This window comes from Tursiops truncatus, chromosome 3, assembly GCF_011762595.2.
Source record: "Tursiops truncatus isolate mTurTru1 chromosome 3, mTurTru1.mat.Y, whole genome shotgun sequence".
NCBI classification, from domain to species: Eukaryota; Metazoa; Chordata; class Mammalia; order Artiodactyla; family Delphinidae; genus Tursiops; species Tursiops truncatus.
Window position 1 is genome coordinate 162,646,675 of NC_047036.1, and position 25,381 is coordinate 162,672,055.

The window sequence follows — 25,381 nt, forward strand, 5'->3', positions numbered from 1 at the left end:
CTCATAGGCCCTGATTAAGCACTGACTGTGTGTAGCCCCTGCACTCTCAAGGGACGTGCATTTCAGCACTGGAAGACAGATCAGAAAGGAGAAGTAACGTAAGAGGCATGCTGGATGGTGCTCAGTGCTAAGGAGAATAAAGTAAGGGGGGTGGATGCCAAGGAGGTGAGGGAAGGCTGGAGTTTTAGTTAAAGGGGTCAGGGGACGTTTGAGTCAGGAGGTGGGGAAAGGGTACGTGAGGCAGAAGGCACAGGCAGTGCAAAGGCCCTGAGGTAGGAGCATGCAAGTGTCAGAGGAGCTGTGAAGAGGTCAGTGGGGCTGGAGTGGAGTGAGCGAGGGGACAAGGGGAGCTGAGGACCTCGGTAACTTAGGGTGAGGTTGGGCCTTGTGGCTGCTAGGGACTGTCAGGGGCAGGTGGCCCCACCTGGTGCCGAGACGTCGGGTGCGCAGGCCCATGAAGACAGAGCGGATGAGCTTGCCGAAGGAGGCGGCGTTGACGGGCTCCAGCTTCTGCTCCTGGCAGTGCAGCAGGTAGTGGCAGTAGAGGGTGCTCCGAGGCAGGCTCACACCCTCGGCTGTCTCATAGTTGTCCAGGAGCCACTGGACCTGGGGCCCGAGGAGGGATGGAAGAATGCTAAGAATTGCTTCCATTTCTCAAGTGCTCGTTGCTAAGTGCTCTCTATATTTATTTCTGATTGTGATCTTGACAACCGCACTGGAGAGGGTGTCATATCACAGTCACCCATGGGAACTAAATCCAGTGGAACTCTCTAGAACTGCACTGTCCAAATCAGTCACCACCAGCCACACAGAGCTGTTAAATTAATTTACACCGAATGGAAAAAGCCAATGTCAAAAGGTCACGTAAAGTATGAGTCCATTCATAGAACATCCTCGAAATGACAGCATTAGAGAAATGGGGAACAGATTCATGAGTGCCGGGGGTTAGGGATGCTGGGAGGGAGGAAGGCAAGGGTGACTACAAAGGGTTAGCAGGAGGGGTGTGTGGTGACGGAACAGTTCTGCATTTTGACTGTGATAGTGGTTTCCCAAACCTACCCATGTGATAAAAAGACACAGAAGTAGACACCCTCACGTTGTACCAATGTCAGTTTCCTAGCTAGATACTGTACTACGGTTACGTAAAATGTAATCAGTGGGGTAACCTGGGTGAAGGGTCCACAGGGATCTCTGTACTATTGTGCAGCTTCTATGACTATAATTCTTTCAAAATAGTTTTTTAAAAAAACAACTCAGTTCCTGGGACCTTGAAACTCACATTTCAGATGCTCAATATCCTCATATGGCCAGAGGCCCCTGCACTAGGCAGCACAGAGAGAAAATATTTATCACTGGAGGATGTTCTATTGGACGGCACTGGTCTAGCGAAGCATGTTTTCAGGACCCATTAGGGAGTCATGAAATCAGTTATGTGGGTTATGACCAGCATTAAAATATTAGACTTAGAAGCCAGCCTGCATGGGTGCATAAGGGAGGTCCTGTCTTCTGAGAAACCTTCTGTCTTGGTTATGGGGTCCACAATGGGTCGCCATGGGAGAGGGCGATAGTTAAAAATGAGGGGAAGGGACTTCCCTGGTGGTGCAGTGGTTAAGAATCTGCCTGCCAGCGGAGGCGACACGGGTTCTATCCCTGGTCCGGGAAGATCCCACATGCCATGGAGCAGCTAAGCCCATGCGCCACAACTACTGAGCCTGCGCTCTAGAGCCCGTGAGCCACAACTACTGAAGCCCGCACGCCTAGAGCCCGTGCTCCGCAATGAGAGAAGCCACCGCAATGCGAAGCCCACACCGCAACAAAGAGTAGCCCCCGCTCACTGCACCTAGAGAAAGCCCACGCACAGCAATGAAGACCCAACACAGCCAAAAATAAATGAATGAATAAAAAAAAAAATGAGGGGAAGCCATCGCACCAGACGTCAAGCTCCAAGAGGACGGGGACCACCCCAGGACAACCCACCACAGTCACAGAGCTGGTGAGGGGCCCAGTCAGGATTAGGATCTAGGGCTGCTCCACAGAGCCACGCTAGGCAGAGGAAGGTTATCTCGCTGCCTTCGGGATGGACACAGAACCTTGCTCGGGGCAGCTTCCTGCATGGTAGTGCCTGCATCTCCCTCCCCTTGCTATCTACCCGCCATCACCAGTTACTATCAGAGTAGATGACACTTCTTGGACAACAGCTCCAAGAGCGTCATGCATATTAGCTGAGGCCCAGAGAGGCTGAGTAACTTGTCTGAGGCCACACAGCGAGGATTCAATCCAAGGCCATCTTCACCTGAGCATCCTGACACCAGGCTAACCAGGCTCCTGCTGACGGTGGCCAGCAACCACCATCCACCACCCACCACTCCCACCCAGGGTCCCCCTCCCACCCCCACCTCCCCTGGGGCCTGGGTTGGCACTTACAGTGGCTGGTGAGGCACGGGTGGTGTGGGAGTAGGACTGGCTGGCACTGCCCAGCATGTAGCCGCCTTGGATCACGTAGGTGCCTGCTCCGCTGCCACTGCTGCTGCCACTGCCACCGCCCCCGCCACCGCCTCCCCCGCCGCCGCTGCCGCCGCTGCTGCTGTTGCTGGCCCCACTCCCACTGCTGGTGGAGCTGGCGACGACCTGGCTGCCGGACACGTACATGGGCACAGAGCCACTGCTGGCCACCGCCTGGGAGGTGGCAGGTGTGCTGACCTGGGCAGCCGTGCCCGCGGCCTCGTAGTAGCTGGTGCCTGCCGTCTGCGTGTACAGCGGCGTCTCGGGGTAGGGGTAGGTGCTGGAGCGGCTGCAAAAGAAGTAGAGGGAGGGAGTCAGGGGACAAGAGCTGGGTGGCACAGGGGCATGACTGAGGGGGGAGAAGGAGAGCAGGAAGCAACAGCCCCGTGCATCACCCCAGGTGCATGATGGGCAAATTTTCACTTAATCCTCAAAGTGGCCCCCTGACTTGGGAGTCCCTACTTCAGATGGGAGGAAGTGGAACTGGAAGAGCTAAGTAACTTGCAATAGGCTACACACTTCAGTAAATCATAAAAAGAACTACTGAGGGAATTCCCTGGTGGTCCAGCGGTTAGGACTCACGCTCTCACTGCCAGGGGCCCGGGCTCAATCCCTGGTCAGGGAACTAAGATCCCACAAACCATGCACTGCAGCCGAAAAAAAAAAAAAAAAAGAACTATTGAGTGCCTGCTGTATGCTGGGCACTGTTCTAGGTACGCTGGACCCAACAGTGGATGAGAGAGACAAGGTCCCCCACAGGGGAGTTAATGCCTTAGCGAGGGAGCCAGAGGAGAGGCCAAGTGCAAAGGTAAACTGAGGGCACTTCAGAAGGTGGTACACACCAAGGCACATGAGGCAGGAAGACGGTGCTGGAGAAGCGGGGGCTCTACTTCTAAATCCAGCAGCCGTCACCCTGAGGGGCTGGTCAACAATGACTATCGGGGTACAGATGTGTTTCCCTTTGACCCAGAAACCCACCCCACCCCGGAGAGTTCTCCAGCTATCCCAGGATCTGCATCAGGTCACATGAGCTCAAGGCTGCAAATCATAGCAAGAGAGTAAAAATGACTGGCGGGGGGGGGGGGGGGGGGTGGTCCATCTTTAGTGGGATGTCAAGTTAAAAGGTGATGGAATCTTACACAGGAGTGAGGGAGGAGGAAGAAGGTCTTGGGGTCCTGCCAAAGAACAAGCTCCAGAACATTCGGTTAGGTGAACAAAAGAGGCAGGGAAGGGTGCAGAGAGTGGGAAGAAGGGGGAGATTACATGGCATTTCGTATCTGTATCTGCCGTCTGTGAGGGTGGAGGGCCCGCGGACTGGGGGCAGGCGCTTCACCACACGTGGCTGGACACAGTTTTGAATTTTGAGCCCTCTCAATGTATTAGTGATTTAGAAACATAAGTTAAATTTTTAGAATCCAGAAAGGGAGGGAGGCCCGTCAGGAGCGGCCTGGCTCAGAAGGTGCTGAAGGATGCAGCGGAGGGCGTCTCGGGGGCCTCTGCGGGCAGCAAGGAGAGGGACTGGGCTGGGGGATGTGATCACTTGAGGTGCGCAGCATTGCCCATCAGACACCAGGATGCAGCTCTTGATCACTGTGCCCTGGTTCGCATCAGTTCACATCTACTGCACGAGTGACACCCAGAGTGCGTGACCTGAGCAGGGACTGGTAAGTGCCCATGCCCACCTCGGCAGGAGCCAAAACCAGCCCAGCACCCTACACGCGACACGTGCTCCCAGAAAACACTGCTTTGGTAACTGTTTGCTGAATGACTGAATAAATGAATGTGTATATCTCTGGACAGAAGCTGGACAGGGCCACGGACAGAGGCCCAAGGGCTGTGGCTTTGGTCAGCGTGGGGATCTGGACCAGCAAAGGGCTGGGAACATGGTAATGACCCACTATGAGGGAGAGATAAGATACAGTGTCCTCAAAAACTTCACATAGCAGAAGAATCTGATGGCAACAATGGACTCCGTGTGATCAAACACATAAACACAGAAGGAAGAACTGAACCGGAAGCAAAAGACAGACCAGGACTTCCCTGGTGGTGCAGTGGTTAAGAATCCGCCTGCCAATGAAGGGGACATGGGTTCGAGCCCTGGTCCGGGAAGATCCCACATGCCACGGAGCAACTAAGCCCTTGCACCACAGCTACTGAGCCTGCGCTTTAGAGCCCGTGAGCCACAACTACTGAGCCTGTGTGCCACAACTACTGAAGCCCGTGTGCCTAGAGTCCATGCTCTGCAACAAGAGAAGCCACCACAATAAGCCCGTGCACCACAACGAGGAATAGGCCTCGCTCACCGCAACTAGAGAAAGCCCGTGCGCAGCAACGAAGACCCAATGCAGCCAAAAATAAATAAATAAATAATTTTATTAAAAAAGAAAAAGAAGCAAAAGACAGACCAGGAGAGGCAGAGGAGCCCCTGGGGGCCCTCGGGAGCCCAGCTCCTCTTTGGAATGTCCTCTGTGGTCCCTGCCAGCTCTGGTCAACTGCACAGATAAGAGAGACTGGCAGCACTGGAAATAAATCAACAGAACTATGAGGTAGCTGCATGCTGTAGACCACGACTCAGGTGCCAGGGTCACACCCTTTGGGGTCAGCCACAGCATCAGGGCCGAGAGATCAAGTCATTCCATGAGCTAATCCACCCCCAGTGTCATGCCCACAAGAACAGGTGGCAGGGACATAAGAAGAAAATCAGGCAAATGCAAAGAAAGCCAAATGAAGCTTCCAAAAACTGAAACAACAACTAGAGACTATAAGCCCTGGAATTATTCCCATGGAGAAGGGGAGATCCTTCTCCATGGGAATATATATGGAGCATCCCCAGCAAGGAGCCAGAGCCGGGGTTAAGGCAGGCCTGGGGCTGACATCTGCCTGATGTGGCACATGCTGACGCTGAGCTGTGCGCAGCACCAGTGAGTGGAAGTCACCTACGTGTTGGCTGGGTGGGGACTGGCTATGTCATTCATGCTGTGGCTGTGTGGTGGAGTATCACACAGCAGTTAAAGAGGGTGACTGGGACCCACATGGTCGAAGAGCTTCGAGCTACAAGGCAGGAGAAGAGATAGGGGACAGAACACGCTGCCTCTATTTCTGAACAAAGAAAGGGGGTAATTTCTATTCTCAGAGTATCTCTGGGAGGAAACAAAGAAATGGGCCACAGCCTCCCCTCTGGGGCAGGTTTGGGGGTCAGGAGTGAAGGAAACTTTTTTTTCACAGTTTAACATTCCCTATTCCTTAGAAATTTTTATCTTATAAAATTAAAAAAAAATTTTTCCCATTTTTGTTTTCTGTTTTTTTGCATAGAACCAGACCAACCTGATTCCAAAGCTCTTATGCCTTGCTGGGATGCCCTTCCCAACTTGCCAGGGTCCCCTCTGCTTTACCGCCACTTGAGGCCTTGAAGGCTGGCTGGTCCGCTGGGGGCTGGGGCCTCAAGTCCCAGGGGGTCCTGGGCAGACCCATGCCCCTCCTCCTGTCCCTTCCCCCAGTCTCCTCCCCACTCACATGGCGCTGGCCGTGTAGCTGGCATCACTGCCCTCCACATACTGCACTTGGCTGGAGTACACATGTGGGACTGGCACCTGCTGGAGCTGCTGCACCTGGCACAGGAGGAAGGGTACACAGAGGGTCAGGGGTGAGCCAGCTCCTCGCCTCTGCTTCGAAAAGTCTGGCAGCTCCCCAGCTGGAAGGCTGCACTTCTGGGCTCTCTGAATACCCTGGACGGGGCCAGGGCTGGGAATCAGCTGTGTCAGGAGAAGCCAGGACTCTCTGCTTGGGCTGGGGACAGTAAAGGTAGGGCCTGAGGTGCACAGAGGGGACCCCAGACAGGGTCCTACCGTGGGCGTGAAAGTTGAAACCCAGCGGCAGAGCCAAGTCCTGGTACAAGGCTGTCACTAAAGCCGGAGCCTGGAACTACAGACATGGCTTCAGGGTTGGAGCCTGCATCAGGGACGGACCCCTGTCTACAGGGACGGGGCCTAGAAACCTTGAACCGGATGCTAGGGGCGGAGCCGGGGCCAGGGGTGGGGCCCCGTTTGTGGGCCAAAATCTGAAACTACTGACAAAGTCTTAAGGGCGGGGCCTGAGTTCCCCACCCCATCCCCCACCCCAGTCTGTAGTGGCAGAGCCTGGGACCTGGAGCCCGATTTAGGGGGAATCAGAGGTGGGTCCCCAGACTGGCTGGGTGGAGGTGGGGTCTACAGGGCCTGCGGGGCCGGGCGCGGGCCGGGGCCGGCGGATCCCGCCCCCGCCCGCTCTTTGCACCCCGCCCATGCGTCCGCCACCTACTTTGAGGGCCGTGGCGGCCGTGCCGAACACTAGCACTTGGGGGACTCTCTGGATCCTGACCCTCTGGTCGGGGCTGGCTCGGGCCAGGAGCCCGGGCCGTGGCTCGAGGACCACTCTCTGCTGCGGCAGGAGCAGGTGCGGGGGCAGCACGCCCACCAGCTCCACCCACTGCTCGGCGCCCGGCTCGTAATGGGGCGTCGGCGGCTCGGGGCTGCCTAGCTGCGGGGCCTCCCCGCTGCACGCTGGCGGTTCCGGGACCAGCACGCCCGGCCCGGGCCCAGGCGTGGGCGGCCGGGGCGGCGGCTCCGGTGGCGGCGTGGGCCGGGGCTCTTGCTGCTCTGCCTTCCTAGCGGGAAACTGACTGCCTGAGCTCTGGAGGACAAACAGAGACACTGGGGGGTCACCGGGGGCAGCCGCGGGTGGGGCTCCAGGCCTCCACCGCCCACGAGGCTGCTGAGCTCACTCAGCAACCCGACCAGAAGATCCCCACCCCGTGTGAGGGAAGGGAGAACCAAGATCTCTCTCAGCAAAACCTGGGCCTTAAACTGCCAGGTGCCCGGAAAGAGTAAGGCTCCAGGATCGCGTCCGCAGCCCAGGGCCAGAGGTGGAGCCCAGGATGGGGCTGGGGTTCTGAAGGCTCCAGCTGCCTCCCCACCTACCCACCCACATCCCCCCAGGGGAGCTCCACTCCCTCCCTGCGGCCTGAGGGGCCTGCACCCCTCCCCAGCTCAACCCAGGCCTAGCCCCAGTTTGCCCAGAGGTAGGTGGGGGAGACACACACCTCTTGAGCCACGTGGACCGGCTGGAGCCCTTGCACTGTGAGCTGCTGCACGGGGCCAGCTTTGGGCACTTGTGGAGTGGCCTGGACCACGGACCTCTGGGGAAGGAAAGGCAAGTCAGACTATGGTAACAATGGCGATGATGGCTGCCCACCTGCCCCTAAGCACCACCCCCCGCCCACGTGAACTCATGTAAGCCTCACAGCAGCCCCATAAGGAAAGACGCCACCTTCCTCCAGCTTTTCACTGCTGGCCCTGCACCTAGTGCCTTCCAGGTTCATTATCAGGTTGCCTCTGGGCGCCATGTTACAGGTGTGGAACCCAGGCTCAACAAGGCGAGGCTGATGGGAAGTAGCACCGAGTTGAACTTGGGGCTGACTGAGGGGTTCCCTGCTCTCTACCCCACTCCCTCCATGGGTTACCCGCATGCCCATGAACCTGGCTGTCCTCACTGCCATGCCATGGAGGGCATGCGGCATTATCCTCAGGGCACAGTGAGGGACAGAGGCTGGGAGGCGGGAAGCTGCTGAGGGATGGGGCCAGGACTTGAACCCAGGCCTAGAGGTTCAGAGGGGCTCTGGTGCCAGGCAGGAGAGTATCTATGAATCCTTCAGGGTGGGGTTTCTGCTTTCCTCCAGGGAAAGGGTCTATGGTTTCACCTGGTTCTCCAGGGGATTGGGAACCTCCTAACCTGAGTGGTAACGACCAGACGGCAGACAGCCCTTGCCTCTTAACCTGCTCTGGCTGCCGTGGCGGGCAGCTCAGAGTGAGGCCTCCTCCAGAAGACTGGGCATGGTTTTGGAGGCTGAGGCCTCTCGCTGAGCCCCCTAGGGGCGAGCCAGGACTTGGCCTTGGGGTTTCCTCCAGGCAAATGGGCCCAGAGAGGCCAAGGCTGTTTCTCGAAGCTGTTTCCAGTGCCTGCTCGGTGTTAGGTGCTTTCCACGAGGACGCACTTCATCCTCACGGCGGCCCCAACCGCCCTGCTCCCAGGCCCTCGGGGAGGAGCCGTTATTTAGGTGAGAACGCGGAGTCTGGAGAGAAGCAGAGGTGCTTGCCAAAGGCCTAGGTGGCAGGCTGGGGCTGGACCCCCATCTGCTGGTCTCTCACAGGCCTTCGCCACTGCAACTCCCACTGACAACTGAAGGAGGATGCAGAGGCCGCCTGGCCAGCACCCTCGCCCCTGCCACTGCCCGCCTTTGCCTGGCACCTCTTGGGTGACGGGGACACTCTGCTGGACGCCGTGGACTTGCAGCTGCTGAGGCACCGTGCCCGTGGGGGCCCCAGCCGTCTTGCTGGAGGAGCTATTGGCCTGCACTGGCGACCGCTGCAATGGAAGGAGACACGGTGTGTGTGTGGAGCAGCCGGGGCCTGACAAAACCCTGCTCGGAAGGGCTGTCCAGAGAGCTTTTAGGGGAGGGCAGCAGCCAGAGGGGACGTAGCCAACCACCTAAGCTGGTAACCATCCTTTGCATCCAAATGCCTGGTCCGCACCACAGCCCCAGTCATCCCAGATGCAAGGCTCAGAGTTCAGACCCATCTTCCCCAGCGAAGAGGGCTGGGACTCGAGCCTCAGCTCATGGGCCACCTGCTGCCTCCATCATCAGATGGGCTGCAGCCCTGAAGTGAGGAAGGATAGGTGAGGGCACCCCTGCTTTCCAGATGATTTGCTGACGCACAGATGGGAAGGGCCACAGAGTTGTGAGTGGTGGCACCAGGTGCTGACCCCAGGTGGGCTGGCTGCAGAGCCCGCCAGCTGTGGGCCGTGCTGTGTCACAGTGGGTATCATTAACTGTTTCACACATTTCTAACTCGGGGCTCAGTAGGCTCTGAGGGCCTGCCCAGAGTCCCCAGGACTGAATGGCTGAGCCAGGGATCTGCCCTGGAGCTGTGATTGCTGACACCCATGCTCCCGGCCACCCACGGCTTGCCTGCCTCCACACCCTCACTGGTGTTCAGGGGTCCCTGGATTCCATCCTGTGGTCGGAGGAGGAACCTCTACCCACCCTGTCAAGGGAAGAGGGGCCCACTTTGCCTCCTGGGATGCAGTGCCCTGAGCTGGAGCTTCAAGGCCCATCTCGACCCAGGGGAGAAGCTGCCTCCTCCTCCTGGAGCCGGGCTCAGCTCAGAGCCAGCAGGGGTAGGATCTGGCGGCCGAGCCACCCCAGCCAGGGTCAACAAGGACTTGGGAGGAGTGAGTCCTGACTCCTCTGGGGAGAGGGGTGGGGAGGGTGGCCAAAGGGGCCGCCACCTACCTCAGGAGGTGAGTGCACCTGCTGCGTGCCATGCACCGTCAGGGAGACCTGGCCACTCTTGCCGCCCGGGACTGTGCTCTGCACCACCAGACGCTGTGTGGGGAGAGCCTGGAGCCAGAAGGACCACAGTTCACTGACAACGGCCTGTGTTTTTTTTTGTTTTTTCTGTTGTTTTTTTTTTTTTTGCTGTACGCGGGCCTCTCACTGCTGTGGCCTCTCCCGTTGCGGAGCACAGGCTCCGGACGCGCAGGCTCAGCGGCCATGGCTCACGGGCCCAGCCGCTCCGCGGCATGTGGGATCTTCCCGGACCCGGGCACGAACCCCTGTCCCCTGCATCGGCAAGCGGACTCTCAACCACTGCCACCAGGGAAGGCCCGGCCTGTGTGTTTTTAATGAGCACCTGTGCCGTGCCAGGCGCCGTTCTAGTGCTGCATGCCTGCTAGCTCACAGAATCGCCCTGACAGTCCTGATGCTGTAGTCACTCCCCCACTTCACAGAGGTTTAGGAGAGTGAAAGTACCTGCCCGAGATCCTGGAGCCCATGTGCAGCAGAGCTGGAGTTTGTGTCCAGGGAGCCTGGCTCCACAGGGCACATGAAATGTGCTCTCACCCTTGAAAGCTGACAGGGCTTTGTCCCGGTCCACGCTGGACGCCAGCACCCGGTGTGCAGCCTTCTAGGCGACAGACCACCATGCACTCACGCCCGTGCTGGCTATGGGTTCCTGGTTCCTAACCGGCTTTGGCTTCTCTGCTTTGGGACACTGGGGCTGGACCCACCAGCCACGTTCCTTACTGTCAGTCCTCAGGTCTCTGTTAAGATGACTCCTGCAGCTCTTCCTTCCCCAATGGGCCCTGACTGACACGGCCTCACCGGCTGGAGGCAGCAGGTAGGGCAGCCCCTGGATAGGCCCCATAGCCTTGATGCTGGTAAGGGTAGATAAGAGCAGGCCACAGGGGTGGGTTCTGCACCCTGGGGAGGCTCTGAGGGTGGGGGCTGGATGCAGGGCGCTTACCTGTTGGGGCACCGGGATGTTGGTGAGCTGGAGGGGTGACACGTGGCCCGGCTTGGTCTGCACACTCGTCTGGACCAGCAGTCGCTGCGGGGGAAGGAGGAGGGACCTGAGCAGCGCTGGCTTCCCCAGGGAGGCCCGGCCCGGGGCAGGGGCGGGGGGGGGGGGGGATTTGCTGGGGCGGCAGCAGTGAACATCTTGATAAGAACAGGTGAGCAGATGGTTCGGGCAGCAGGACCAGGGGGGAAGCAAGGTACCCACGGCCACAGCCTCGCTGCCCCCCTCAGGTGCCCTCTCTACACACCCCTGGGGGAGGGGTGTGTGTCCTACCTGCTGGGTGCCCTGCACCTGCTGCACCACCTGAGTGGGGACTCCAGTCTGGCTGGCCGTGGAGCCCGGGCTGGCCTCTGACACAGTCTCGCTGGCCCGCATGGCACCTTCTGTAGGGAAAGGTCACCAGGTCAGTTCTGCCTGCTGCCACTGCCCCCACCCTGAGCCTGAGCCCGCTGGGATGCGACAATGCAGCCTGAAGCTAGCTCTGGATGGGGCTAGGCTCTCCAAGAATCCTGCCTGGCCCCTGGTCAGCCCCAACACTGCCCATTGGGGTGGGCTGGGGGCCCCAAGGGCCTATAATCCTTAACACCCAGAAGCAGCCTCCCTCCTCGCCCCCACCCTCACTGTCCCGAAGTCAGACCTGAAGCGGTGACTGAGAAGCCATGATGCAGCGGAGGCTTGGAGGGACGGATGCCTCTGCCCAACAGGCAGGACTGTGGACCGTGACTGACCCCGCCCCCCGCCCCCCCGCAGGTCCCGCAGCCTTGCAAGGCGTCGGGGCCACCTTCCTTGAAATGACCCCTGGCTTCCCAGGGATGGAAGCTGGTCAGAGGAGTTGCCCCAGAAGGTCTCACAGGCCTGCGGCCAAACACCCCCTCCCTCTCCACCGTCCCTGCTTCCCGGTCCTCACTGGGGTGTAGGGGGGCAGAGGGCTTGGAGCTGGGCGGGCGGGTACTCACGCTGACAGGCAGCCAAGAAGAGGCAATCATAGGACATGGTGCCCACCTGCCCCACCGCCCCGGGGGAGCCTGCCCAGCACTCCTCGCCCACCTCTTCGGGAACAGCAGGCTGTGCGGGCGGCTTTATACCTGCAACCTTGGGAAGCTAATCCCCCCAGTGGATGCAGAGTTCCTGGCTGTCCTCTTAGGATAAACACACTTCCCTCCCAGCGGGCAGAGCCTGAGTGGGGCCTTTGTGGGGCTGGGGCCACTCTGTGGGGTCAGGAGGGAGGCTGGTACCCAGAGATGCTATCAGGAAGGCACGGGTCGAGTTTCACGCACATCTCGCTAAGTGATTAACAGGGGAGCTGGGGGGGGAGGGAGGGGCGTGGAGCACGAGTGTCCCTGAGAGGCACTGGTTGGGAGACCCTCACCCCAGCTGGGACACAATCCACCCCACCCCCTCTGTGTCGCCTGGTTGCTCCCAGCAGTTTCAGTTGTGGGGTAGGGCTGGGGGCACACATGCACCTGCCCTTCCTCCAATGTGCTGCCGGAAGGAGCCAAGGTCCCAGTCCCATCCCCTGGGAGCCCTCTGGTGGGATTGGAGGGCAGTGGGCAAGGAATAATAAAAGTAACTATAGCACTTCCGGTGCCCCAGGCACTGCAGTAGCATCTTCCTGGGCAGCTGGAAATGGAAAGAACTTTTATTACCTCTGTTTTTAGAGAGGGCAACAGAGACCAGAAGAGGGCAAGTAACTTGTCCGAGGTCGTCCAGCCGGGAACTGGCAGACCAGAACACAGGCTCGTGTCTGTGCCCACATGAATGTTACACCATGTGTGGAACCCAGAGTCAAGGGTCAGGCCCAGGCTGAGGGCCCAAAGGCAGTGGTGTGCAGACTCAGGCCTGTGCGTACCGGAGGACAGTGAGCCAGGGGCCTACGGGGACATCACGAGGTCCAGAGCATCCCTTTGGGGCTCAGCCTCCAAAGCGGGGAGCTGGGCCTCAGCTGCTGTGGGGAGACATGGAGAAGGGCCTGACCGGGACAGAAAGGTCACCCTAGGTAGAAGCAAAGACCTCAGGGGCCAAGTCTGGGGCAGAGCACATGAATGTATGTAAGTTGGGTATGGGGGAGTGGTAGCCAGATGTGGGGCGGACAGTAACCGCAGGCCTGCTTGGCCAGCTGCCTCTGCAACCAGTTCCAGGGGGCACCGATTCCTATGTTTTGCTGGAATTGTCCCTCGCATCTATTGTACTTAGGCTTCCCTGAATGGTAAAAGAGGAGGTCCTCCCTGAGCTGGCCTGCTGGGAGGAACCCGAGAAAGCCCCAAGTCATGTGAGGGGCCCGGCACACCTGGGTGTCCGTGAGGCACCGGAAGCCAGGCACAGCCCAAGGGATAGTGCCTGACAGAGGAGGCCCGTGGCAGGTTTGGCCTGGCTCAGGGTGGGCAGCGAATGGGGGGCTGGCCCCAGCCACCTCCTAGGCCCCGGTGCCCTGATGAAAATGCCAAGGCTGATCCTTAAGCGGGCCCCTGAGCAGCTGGAGGCCTGGGGACTTGCTGAGATCAAGCATCTGCCTGGGACAGGGAAGCCCCGGGAACCAGTGCTGTTGCCCATCTCCTGCCTCTGGGGTAGCCCTCAAGGCCGGAATCCCCATCTTTGCCAGGCAGGAGGGCATGCCGGGCAGGTGAGGCACCAGAGTCTACTCTTTGGACGAGGGGCTTCCGATGCGTGAGCCCCCGTCTGCCTGTAGCCAGGGCAGGCTCCCTACCATTGTGTCTAGCCCTGGCTCTGAGTGTGTGTGTGTGTGTGTGTGTGTGTGTGTGTGTGTGCGCGCGCGCGCGCGTGTGTGTGTGTGTGTGTGTGTGTGTGTGCGTGCGTGCGCGCGTAGGGGGTCACTGAGTCTGCGAGCATCTGCATCTGTCTGCAAACTCCATTCTGGGCATGTGCACCAGACCAGAGACGGCCCTGCTGTCTCAAGTCTCCAGTCAGGAAGCGGCAGCTGATTTCCTGTCCCTCAGTCTGATGAGTGTCTCTTCCTCCCTGGGCCTTGCACTTCCTCACTGAGACCTACTCAGGTCTCAAATGTCACGAGCTACTTAGGGGAAGACAGAGGGAAACCTGAGGCTCGACTCCAAGCTGGGACCCAGTTCACCACGGACAACAGATGGGGCAGTCATGGCCCTCTCCCTCCTGATCCTTTGCTCCCATCCTGCAGATGATTTCAGTCAAAGGTTCTTTGCGGGGCCTGTGGACTCCTGCTGCCCCCAGCGTCCTGAGTCCCTTGTCTGCCCTGACCTCTGTTTCCCCATCTATGCTTGGGGACACTGACAAACACCCTCCATGTCCCTCTCCTGGACACAAGTCTTGTTGGACTCCCAAGGACTCCAGGTCAGAAGCAGGGAAGAGAGGCTGGACATGGTCCCTCCTTCAGCCCAGCCCTATGCCCCTTCCACAGGCTCACTTTCGCTTTCCTAGGGACAGCTGGCGGGACCCTTCCACCCGGGTTTTGGGTGAGAGTCCGGTTACCTCTGAGGACAGGGCTTTATGGATCTAGAGGACTGCTCCTAAGCCGGGAAATTTGAGCTTCCTTCCCATCACCTCCAAAGTCACCTTAGGGCAGAGCCTGCAAGGATCGGGTTAGTTGAGCTGCTTCTGGTGCTGCTCCTGGCTGGCTCCCAGCCTAGGCTCCAGGTCTGGCTCCAGGGCCCCTCCCTGCCTCCTCCCTGCCACTCCCTGGGTCTCTGCTCAGCTCAGATTGCTTCTGGCTCTGGAGGAACCCCAGGCACCTTGCTGCAGCCTTTGCTGGTGTCAGTTACACCCCCACCTCCACCCCTAGGGCTGGCTCACATGGCCCAAGGGCCACCCTTAGATAAAAGGGACACTAAAACTGGGAGAGGGTTATGGAGGAACCCTAGGAAATCACGGCAAGGGGATGGGGGAGGGGTGAACGGAGCAGCACAAGTTCAGTGACAGGGCGCAACCCAACCTCCTCTGAGAACAAATCAAGGAAGCATTGCCCAGTAAGCCTTCCGGGGACAGGCTTGCTCCCAGCAGAACTGCGAGCAGAAGGGAAATAAAATTCCCCAGGACCGCTGTGGAAGACAATTAAGCCACTGCTTGACCAAAGAAGGGAGGTTAAGATTCACGCCAACAGCCATTCACGCCAACACTGCAACCCGTCCACACTGAGTGCCCCACAGCAAGATGGGGGGACAGGGGAGGAGGGAAAGAAAGGCTTTGACCTGTAAGCACCAGGGACTCCCTGGGGGAGAAGACAAGGGGAAGAGAGGAGGTAGGCTGGGCCATGGGGTGTTCTGGGGTCTGGAGATGTGCATCCATTCCAGACCCTTGTTCTGGGGACCCTGGACACCTGAAGCAGCAAAAGCCAGCACTCAGGAGGTTCAGGGCCAATAAGATGCCCTGTAGGCTACGAAAAGTCCTCCAGCAGTGACAGACAAGCCCTCCTACCTGCTCTTGGCTGCCCAGGGGCTGATGGGGTATGAGGACCGAGCTGGGTCAGGCCAGCATTCACGAGGGATGAACCACCAGAAGGTCTGGGATGGGAGTGCTCCTGGCAGAGGGCAACGTGAGTGCAAAGGCCCAGAGACGAACTAAGCCTGGAAGGTTTGAGGAGCCACAGGAAGACCAGTGGGGCTGAAGCAGGTAAGCCAGGGGGCAGGTTAGTACCAGGTAGGGCTGGGTGGCCAGCAGGCCTTGAAGGCCAGAGTCAGGAGGTTGGACACTTGTCAGCAGGGGCACAGGGAGTGTGGAGTTTTTTAAGCCCCTTCCTGCGAGCCACAGGGGGCCAGATCTCCTAGGGCCAAGACAGGCCAGGCCAAGGTTTCTCAGAGAGTGCTCCCAGGGCCACCTGCCTTGGAATAATCTGGGTTGAGCTGGGACATGATGGAACCTAATCAAGAGCTGGCAAGAGGCTCCCTCTGGTTGCTGTGGGGGGAGGACTGTGAAGGGTATGAGCAGAGGCTGGACCAGGGTAGGGGGCCGTGGAGGTGGGAGAGGGGGTGGGTTCTGGCTGCATTCAGGAGGTGGAGCCAAGAGATCTTGCTTGCTCAAGCGGGGGTGAGACAGGGAACTTCCTTGGCGGTCCAGTGGTGAAGACCCTGCGCTCCCACTTCAGGGGCAAGGTTTCGATCCCCGGTCAGGGAACTAAGATCCCACGTGCCGCACGGTACAGCCAGAAAAAAAAAATAAAAAAGGATGGGTAAGACAGGAATGAAGGCTGACCCAGACCTGGGGGTGATATTTACTAGGACAAGGAAGTCTCAATGGAGGCCAGATTTGAAGAAGGAAACAAATCCAGACTTCTATTTGGCCACGCTGGTTTGAGAGGCCCCTTTGATGGCTCCCAGGTAGCTAGGGCTCAGGGCTGAAGCCCAGGATGCAGACCTCAACGTGGCACTGTCAGCGTAAGAGGTGGCAACGCAAGCTGAGACACTGGACAAGACCACCGTGAAGGGAGAATCACTGGAGCAGAGAGGAGACCTCAGACCTGATGAGGTCATTGCTGACAAAGTCAGGGAGATGAGGAGGAAGGAGGGAGGTGGGCAGAGACCAGGGCAGGAGGGCAGCTCTGGGAGGAGGGGGACCAGTGTGTCAGGCGCTGCCCAGAGGCTAAGGAAGAGAAGAACAGAGGGTGGCCAGTGGATCGACAAGACAGGGGCCATGGGTGACCCTGACGAGGACTGTGGCGAGGGAAGGTGCAAGTGGCTGAGGTGAGGGAGAAGAGACTAAGGAAGGGAGCGTGAACCCTTTGAGGAATTCTAACTTAAAGGGAAGAGAATTGGGCAGCAGCTGAAGGGGGTGCAGGGCCTGGGAGGCCCGGTTAAAATGGGAGCTGTTACATCTTTTCAAGCAGGTGGAGAAGATCAGCAAGAGAGGGACCCAGTGAGGAGGCCAGGATGGCGGAAGCAAGTCTTGGAGGGGGCAGCCTGGAACAGGCAGGGGGCCGATTCACCCTTCCAGAAGCCAGAAAGCAGAGCTGGTGGGTGCAGATGGACCCCGGGTGCGGGAGGCTGGCTGGGTGGGAGAAGGGGTCCTTCTTGTCATGTGATGATGCCTTGTCCCCAGAGAGGTCAGCAGCAGGGTCGGGGTCAAAAGCACAGAGTGAGAGGGAGGTGACAGAGGTGAGAGATGCGGGAGTGGGTTTCTCGGACAGTGAGGGCTATGCTGGCTAGGAAGTGTAGCAGGATCCCTGTGCAGCACCGAGAGCCCCCTGGAGATCTGTGGCCCGGTGACCTGGCCACGTCCTTGGCCTGGCCTCACTCTGCACTCAGCTGACTCTTGCGTACCATCCCTCCACACCAGTCTGTGTGTTAAAGAGTCACTGTCCTGAGCCCCTGTGTGCCCCACCCCCTGGACCTCCCTGGGGACCCCGACACAGCCAGGAGCCTCCAGGATGCTGCTGGGGCCCAGCTGCTTCTGTCCTGGTCCTATGGGGCCATGTCAACTGCCACAAATTTTGACCCTTTATTGTCCTATGGTCCTAAACGCAGTCTTGACCTGCTCCTTCCGCAGCCTCCCAGGATGCCCTTAGGATCCCCACCGCTTCCTTTTCCACTCTGGGAGGACCAGGGCCAGCCTCAACATGAGGTTTCGCTGCATCCTCCCCTCTACACAGAGCACATCAGAAACCACTAATGACGCCGAGCCCTGTTCGGAGCTCCACATTCTCCCTTGGGGAGAGACTGCCTGTCGGGACCCTGTGCTCCCACTTCCCTCTGCTCAGCCCATCCCCATTCTAGAATAAGCGGGCATGGGGAAGATGCTCTAGGCAGGAACCATGGGTGCCATGACCCAAGCTTCCTGGTCATTTGCTCCACAGCCTCAAGGGGCGGCCACAGTGACCAACAGGAGCCCTTGGCCACATCACATGCTCACGAACTCGCCCAGCCAAGAGCCCCGCTTGGCCTGAGTCTTGCCAAAAATGAAATGGGAGGGGAGGGGAAGTGGTCCCTCAGGCCTCCCAGCGGACCTCCCTGAACTGCCACAGGGAGCACCTCACACGCAGCCCCTGAGCGCTCGAAGCTGTTATGATCCCTTTACGGATGGTGGCTGTGTGTTCACCCTCCATCTCCAGCAGGCGTTTGCAAATTAACTCCACTGCCCAATCCTTTCTTCAAGTGACACCTTACTTGAGGATAGAGACAGAAACAGCTCTAAGAGCTGTCCCGGTGGGGAGGAGTTTGGGGGCACAGAGGCCTCCCTGCTTGGTCTGACTACTCCTTCCCCAGAGGTGCCCCCCAGATCCCACCTGGGAACCCCAGAGAGTTTAAAAGCTGCCCTCCTGGTAACAGGCATAATAAGTGACAATGGGAGGGCGCCAGGGTGCCTCCACATCCAGGATGCTAGGCTCCCCAAAACTCCCTTTGGGGCTGTTCACTGAGTGCCCTCGCTCTGAGCACGTGTCCACTTACCGGAGACGGTGACCACGATGTACTGCTGGGATGCCGGGGACGGGGCGGGTGTGCCGGCCGGCTGCGAGGGCGTGGGGGTGGCCGGGAGCTCTGTCACGTACTGCTTCTGGCCGCCCGGTGGCTGTGCCTGAGGCTGCGGACTCTGCAGCTCGGTGACATACTGGGGCTGGGGGGTGGCGGTGGTGGCGGGGGGCTGGGGAGGCTGGGGTGCTGCTGAGGCTGGTGGTGGCGGTGGCTGGGGCTGGGCTTGTGGAGGGGCCTGTGGCGGCTGGGATGGTTGCGGGCCTGCCTGTAGCTCAGTAACGTACGCCTGTGTTGCCATGCCAACAGTGGGGAAAATGATAATAAATAAGGCTTTTCTTTTTTTTTTTTTCTTTTTTTTTTTTTTGCTTGCTTGGGAAGAAAGGTGGGGCGGGGGAGAAGAGGAGGAAAAAACAAGAAGGAAAAACAAGAATTAATCTACAGGCAGAGGAAACCAGGGACAGCTCCTGGCTCCCTAGAGACACATTTGAGTTCATCAGTAACTTAATTAAATCCTGAGGCTGGTGGCAAGATATAACGAATCCATCGTTACTGCAGGGCAACTAAGTATGGACTGGAGCTGGTCTGCACCTCTTCCACTCATCCCTGCCCAGGATTCCTGCCTTCTTCCTTCCTAGGCCCCAGCGCCTGGGGGACCCCTGTGCTGGGAGAGCTCCGGCTCTCACCCAAAAACAAATAATACAGTTCTCCTGAGGGCTCCTGCAGGCTGGGCACTGTGCTGAGTGCTTTCTTTACATTACTCAATTTTAATTTTTGTTTTTTGGCCGCGCCACGTGGCACGTGGGATCTTAGTACCCTGACCAGGGGTTGAACCCGTGCCCCCTGTAGTGGAAGCGTGGAGTCTTAACCACTGGACCGCCACGCCAGGGAAGTCCCTACATGACTTTTTTTGTTTTTTAAGCTTGTGGTTTTCTTTTTTTTTAATTAATTAATTTATTTATTTTTGGCTGCATTGGGTCTTCGTTGCTGCGCACGGGCTTTCTCTAGTTGCGGCGAGCGGTGCCCGGGCTTCTCATTGTGGTGGAGCATGGGCTCTAGGCACGCTGGCTTCATTAGTTGCGGCACGCGGGCTCAGTACTTGTGGCGCACGGGCTTAGTTGCTCCGCGGCATATGGGATCTTCCTGGACCAGGGCTCGAACCTGTGTCCCCTGCACTGGCAGGCAGATTCTTAACCACTGCGTCACCAGGGAAGTCCCCCTACATTACTTAATTTAAGACTTTGCAACGATCACATCTGAATTTGGGTTCCTTCTGCCAGAGGAGGAGTTGAGGCTCAGAGAGGTTGAGATTGCCCCAGGCCACACAGCAGGGAAGTGGCAGGACCGAGTCTGAACCCTGGGCATTCTAAGCACTTGACTAGTCGGCTAATTGCCAGAAAGGAAAGTCATGGGGAAGCTACCTCCCAGCCAGCCCGTGCCAGCTCCCTAATCGCCTGCCATCTGGGCTTGGATTCTTGGCTGAGTACCATTCCCAGTGGGGTGCCAGACACACAGAAGCTGTTTGAGTCCAAAAAGCCTCCCGAGCTGCTTGCTGCCACAGAAGTGAGGGCAGTTACGGGTGGTGACACCAGATGTGAGCTCCTCAAGGAAAGTGGCCTTCTAGGACCAGGGGCAGCTGGGCTGGGAACAGGTCCTGGCCACAGGGCAGGCCCAGCAGCCCCTGCTGACCTCAGAATGGGGCCCACCTGACCAGGCAGAGGCAGCTTTTGTGGCTGCTAAAAGGTTGTGGTCCCTCTCCCAGGAGCTGGGTGAGGCACATGGTCTCTCTTGCCAAGGGGGAATGGGCCCTGGTTCAGGTCCAGGGGCGCTGTTCTGGGCTTTCCCACTGGGCAAGACGGAAGGGTGGCCTGCCAGGGACTCAGGCAGCAGGGGGAGCTTGCCCACCGGGAGAGGGAAGAGGCTACTGCCTGCCATGCACACAGAGAAGACATCTTCCCCCAGCCCCTGCCCTTCCCCAACTCTTCTGCCAGCATTAGAGAGGCCCACCTCCTCAGGTCTCATACTACTGGGTCCAAACTCTGGACCAGATCAGGTGCTCAAGTCACTGCAGCTAATCAGCACCTGTCTGCCCAGTGTCAGACCCACCTCCACATGAACCCTGGCCTGTCTCTTAATTCATAAACGTGTAACTGACTTTCCTCTGGGCCTCAGTTTTCCCATCTGTCACCTGGGGATGATGAGAACACCTGATTCATAAGGCTGTTGTAAAGATCCAATGTGATCAGCCCAGCACCCAATAAGCACTGAGAAATGGAAGTTGCTATTATTATTATTCATTCAACAAACATCCATGCCAGTTGGGGCTGGAAGGGAGAGAGAGACACAGTCCTCAAGCTCTTGGAAAGAGGTGCCAAGGGGGACTCTGACTCTGGTGTTCATCAGCCTCACCTGGGGAGTTAGTTAAATGCAGGTTCCTAGGCCCCACTGCCAGAGTCTGGGATGACCCTGGAGTCTGCTGTTTGAGCTAGTCCCCTGGATGATTCAGAGGCAGGTGGTTCTGGGGGCACTGAGAAACCCTGGCTTGGACTTTCCCAGCCCTAAGAGAGCTGGCCCCTAGGGGCCCCTCCCACCACAAAAGGGCTTTAAAAGCTCCACACTTGCTGGTGCTTTCTCCTCCTCGAGGTGCCAACCCTGCAGGCCTCCTCCCTTCCCCTCAGGGGCAGAGGAAGGTGGCGATGAGACAACTGAAAGGCTGAGCTCAAAAAGGGGAAGGGGGCTTCCCTGGTGGCACAGTGGTTGAGAGTCCGCCTGACGATGCAGGGGACACGGGTTCATGCCCCGGTCCGGGAAGATCCCACATGCCGCGGAGCGGCTGCGCCCGTGAGCCATGGCCGCTGAGCCTGTGCGTCCAGAGCCTGTGCTCCGCAACAGGAGAGGCCACAGCAGTAAGAGGCCTGCGTAACACACACACACACACAAAAAAAAAAAAAAAAGGGGGAAGAGGAGATGGATAAAACAGTTAAACCAACTTCTCTGTTGGGAGACCTTCTCAGCACTGTCATTGTTAGTCTCTAGGAAGAATGATACAGAATGACATATTTCCCATAACTATTTCACCAGGGAACCCCCATTTTTTTGCCATTTGTGGAAGACTAGGTTAAGCAGAGTTCTGTAGGGTGTTCCCTAGAGAGGAATAAGTCACAAATATTTATACAGGATGAGGCATTCCCGGTCTATCTGAGCATGACTCAGCAAATCTGTTCCTTAGCAACGAAACTGCCAAAAAAAAGCACCAATGGCTGCACCTATCTTCAAAGCCAACACCTGTTTTTGGAGAAAGTTTGAATCAATTCTTTAGGTCAGGGGCTGGCAAATTTCTGTGCAGTCAACATTTTTGGCTTTGAAGACAGACAGCCTATTGCAATGACTCAACTTTGCCCCTGGAGTATTAAAGTAGCCATGGACAATATGTAAACAAGCAAGTGTGGCTGTGTGCCAATAAAAGTTTATTTCTAGATACTTAGATTTGAATTTTCATAATTTTCACATATCATGATATATTAATCATGTCACAAAATATCAGTCTTAAAAATGTAAAAATCAGTCTTAGCTCACAGGCCATATAAAACAGGTGAAGGCTGTAGTTTGCCAACTGTTTTAGATGCCAGATACTTAACTGAATGGTTTACATCTTGGACAAGGCCCTCCCAAGGAAATGGAAAGAAAACCTCACTTCCCTCACCTGTAGACTGGCTTCAAAAATGAACTTTTGGGGGAATGGGGAAATTAGATATAATAATGTGTGTTTCCTTCATCCTCTATATCCAGTTTTCTTGTTTTTTGTTTTGGCTACACCATGTAGCTTGTAGGATCTTAGTTCCCCAACCAGGGGTTAAACCCGGGCCCCAGCGTGAAAGCATGGAGTCCTCACCACTAGACTGCCAGGGAATTCCCTAGCCACTTAGTTTTTAAGACTTGTCAATAATTCCTCCAAAATAGATCCTAGGGCTGAGCATTTCCCTCCATCTTTATCAATACCATGCTAGTCTGGGCTACCATCGTCTCTTGCCTGGACCCTCTCATCACTGGCTCCTGGCTTTACTCCTGCCTGTATAGTCTATAAGATCCTTTGAAAACACAAACCCTATCGTGTCACTTCTCTATTGAGAAGGCTCTAAGGCTCCCATCACAGAGAATAAAATCCAGAGCCCTCCCCATGACCCATAGGGCCGTGTGCGATCTGGCCCTTTCCCCTTTCTCATTCTGAATGTTCTAGCCACAATGTGGCTTCCCAAATGCTCCAGGCCTCCTCCTGCCTCAGGACCTTTGCACCAGCTCTTCCATCTACTGGCATGCTCTCCTCGCCTCCAGCTGCTGGCTGCTTATCACTCATGTCCTAGTTCATATGCCACCTTCTCAGGTCTCAAGTAACCCCCTTCCAAGCCCTCTGGAGTACATACTCCTGTTTTATTTTTTTCCTGGCCCTGTATCCTGTTTATTTTCCTCTTCCCTCCACGACCAGGAAGGTAAGCTTTCCCCAGGGGTGGAGATGTGACCTGCCTTGCCCATGACTCTATCCCCAGCTACTAAAACACTGACAAGCACAAAGCTGGGGCTCAACTTTTACTGTCAAATGAGTGTCCACAATGCTGGGAACACACTGCTAGTGACTGTCAAAAGCCGGTTCAAATCTGCCGACTGGTAAGACCTTGTGAAAAAGTTACTGCCTCCTGCCAGCAGCAAGCTTGTGCTACAGGGGCAGGTGATGTCTCCTGGTCCAGAACAGGCCCCTTAGGCCAGGAAGACTATGTGCTGTGTGGTTGCTATCTGGAGGCCGTGTCCCTAGTAGGTGGTGATGGGGAGTGGGGTGGATTCTGCCTAGCCTATCCCGTCTTCAGCCCCAAAATGCTGGGGCATGTGGCAGGAAGGGGAGGGAGAGACCCTTAGCTCCAGAGACACCCTTCCCAGGTCCCCACCTTTCCCATGACACCCACAGCCCCAGCTCATCCAGCTGCCTCCCGGAAGGTTGAGTCTGAGCCTGGGCCCAGGGAAAAATTTTCTTTCTGGCTACCCTCCTAAAGCTGGAGAAGGGCCTTAGGAGAGTGACACTTTCCCACTAGAAACTAGAGTCCTAGCACTCAGCTTCCCGGGATCCCAGTCATCGGCCCACACAGCAAGTGAGTCAAGCCTTAAAGCCACTAGGCTGTCACCCGATTCAAAATGATAAAAATAAATGCGAATGGTATAATTCCAAAGGCTGAGCAGGAAGCAACAACCATCATAATAACAGTAGCAGCCAACATAGTTTGAGCGATTACTATGTATTTAATGCTCAACATGTATTCTTTTATGGGATCCACAGCATAGTAATATGAGATTAAAATCATTACCAATGATCACTGTCCCTAGTTTAGATGGGAGGAAACTAAGGTCCAGAGAAGTTAAGTTACTTGCCCAGGAGCATACAGCTAGAAAGCAGTTGATTGTTTCAAGGACAAGTGACCAAAGCCAGTGTTCCCTTCAGGAACCCCTCTGGGCTTGGGCCTTTCAAATGCATAAGATATAAGAAGGGGGAGGGGCAGTTAACAAGACTAGATCACTTTCTGCTCAGAGCTCGCCTTTCTAACAGGTACCGATGACCTGGCAACTTGGTTATTTCTAGATTTTGGAAATATTTCCCAGATCAGGTTATTTCCTGACCTGGGAAAAATCCCTGGAGAAGTGACACTCCCAAGCCTTATGTCAAATTCTTGAGGGAAAGTTTTGGGAGAACCTGAAACGTTCCTTCTCCCTGAAGTTTACTGATTGATTTTAAAAGAAAACGGCTGCAGAATGCACTCGGCTCTGCTGATGCCAAGCTCCAAAGCAAGACGGAGAATAAGCACAGTGGACTTGGCCCAGCTGCTGTTTAAAAAAAAAAAAAAAAAAAATTCTTCCCCAAGCTGGCAGATCTTGTCCCGGCAAAGCAGTCACTCAGATTCTCCTCTAACAAATGTGGAACACTTCCCCTTCCCTCTGATCTCGGTGTCCCAGCTCCCTGCCCACGTGGCTCTGTAAGCTGGTACCTCCTCAGCGACATGTGACCCAGTTGACACCAACTTGACTGACACAAAAACATGTGTCTAGCCAAGAGAAGCAGCGTCAGAAACTTCCTCAGGCGCCCTTTACTCCATCATTTACTTCCTTCCCCAAAGGAAGACCAGGATGGGCAGAACAGCTAGGAATGGTCCCATCTCCAGGAACAAGCCCCCTGCCCAGGGACAAGACGAGATCTTAGATCTTAGAGCTGCCCACATAGAAGCAATCAAGTTTCTGTTCTTCTAACTCAGTCACCCAAGATCATTCCTCTCTGCCATGGGCTTCGCTTTCTGCGAACCAAATCGTCCGGACTAAAGCCATACCCCTATCCCACAGCTTCATGAAATTGTCTACCTTCATCTCTTTTCAGAGAGAAGGCAGATTTAGGAGCGAACAGCAATGTTGAAATCAAGACTAACAGTTAATCTATAAAAAACATTCAGAAAAAGTAGATAGGAGTAAAAAGTTCAAGAATGAGCCCTAGAGAAATTCCTGAAAGGAATTAGGAGTCCCTGAAATGCAAAAAAGAGGCGATGGCAGTGATTCTCCCCACTTTACAGGATAGAAAACTGAGGCCTCACATGTGGTACACACTTGAGTCCTGGCAGGTTCTAAAGTGACAAGGCACAGGTGGCTTCCGTCGCTTACGCGAGCAGGAATGCCTAGGGGAGAGCTGCCCCACCCGGTTCCCGGGGCACCGGCCGGTCCCGCCCACACCTTATGACCTGGCCCCGCCCACTCACTTCGGTCCCGCCTCGCCCCTCCCTCGTTCCCATTGGCCCAGCCCTCCCAGTCCCGCCCCCTTGTGCCTCCCGACATATAAAAGCCCCCCGCCCCGGCTGGCCGGCCTACCTCCACTCGCCGTCTGCCTGCGAGCGCCCGCCCCTCGCGGGGGCCGGGCTGCGGGGCCCGGGGGCGGGTGGTGTAGCCCCAGCCGGGCCCCAGCCCCCTCCCCCACGGCCCCGACAGTCGCCGCCGCCATTTTGACCGCCCGCCCCTTCCCCCAAGATTATGATTACAGAGACACCCGCCGCCCGGGCCTCGCTGTCCTCCCCGGCC

General features: G+C 57.0%; 1 protein-coding gene across 9 annotated transcripts in view; it reads right to left on the reverse strand.

Moving 5' to 3' along the window:
- RFX1 (regulatory factor X1) overlaps nucleotides 1-25,381 on the reverse strand; it is a 32,140-nt gene that overhangs the window by 6,088 nt on the left and 671 nt on the right. Inside the window, exons 2-11 of one of the 9 annotated variants that reach the window (XM_073803187.1) lie at nucleotides 18,263-18,651; nucleotides 11,169-11,278; nucleotides 10,842-10,925; nucleotides 9,830-9,937; nucleotides 8,785-8,901; nucleotides 7,580-7,675; nucleotides 6,799-7,170; nucleotides 6,016-6,110; nucleotides 2,425-2,791; nucleotides 425-606 (exon numbers count right to left, since the gene is read on the reverse strand). In XM_073803187.1, coding sequence (XP_073659288.1) covers nucleotides 425-606; nucleotides 2,425-2,791; nucleotides 6,016-6,110; nucleotides 6,799-7,170; nucleotides 7,580-7,675; nucleotides 8,785-8,901; nucleotides 9,830-9,937; nucleotides 10,842-10,925; nucleotides 11,169-11,278; nucleotides 18,263-18,584 — 1,853 coding nt within the window. In that variant the 5' untranslated portion in view covers nucleotides 18,585-18,651. Of the gene's footprint in view, nucleotides 1-424; nucleotides 607-2,424; nucleotides 2,792-6,015; nucleotides 6,111-6,798; nucleotides 7,171-7,579; nucleotides 7,676-8,784; nucleotides 8,902-9,829; nucleotides 9,938-10,841; nucleotides 10,926-11,168; nucleotides 11,279-18,262; nucleotides 25,054-25,381 lie in introns of those variants that run through there. The other 8 variants (XM_073803186.1, XM_073803188.1, XM_073803185.1 and 5 more) reach the window with 8 other exon arrangements.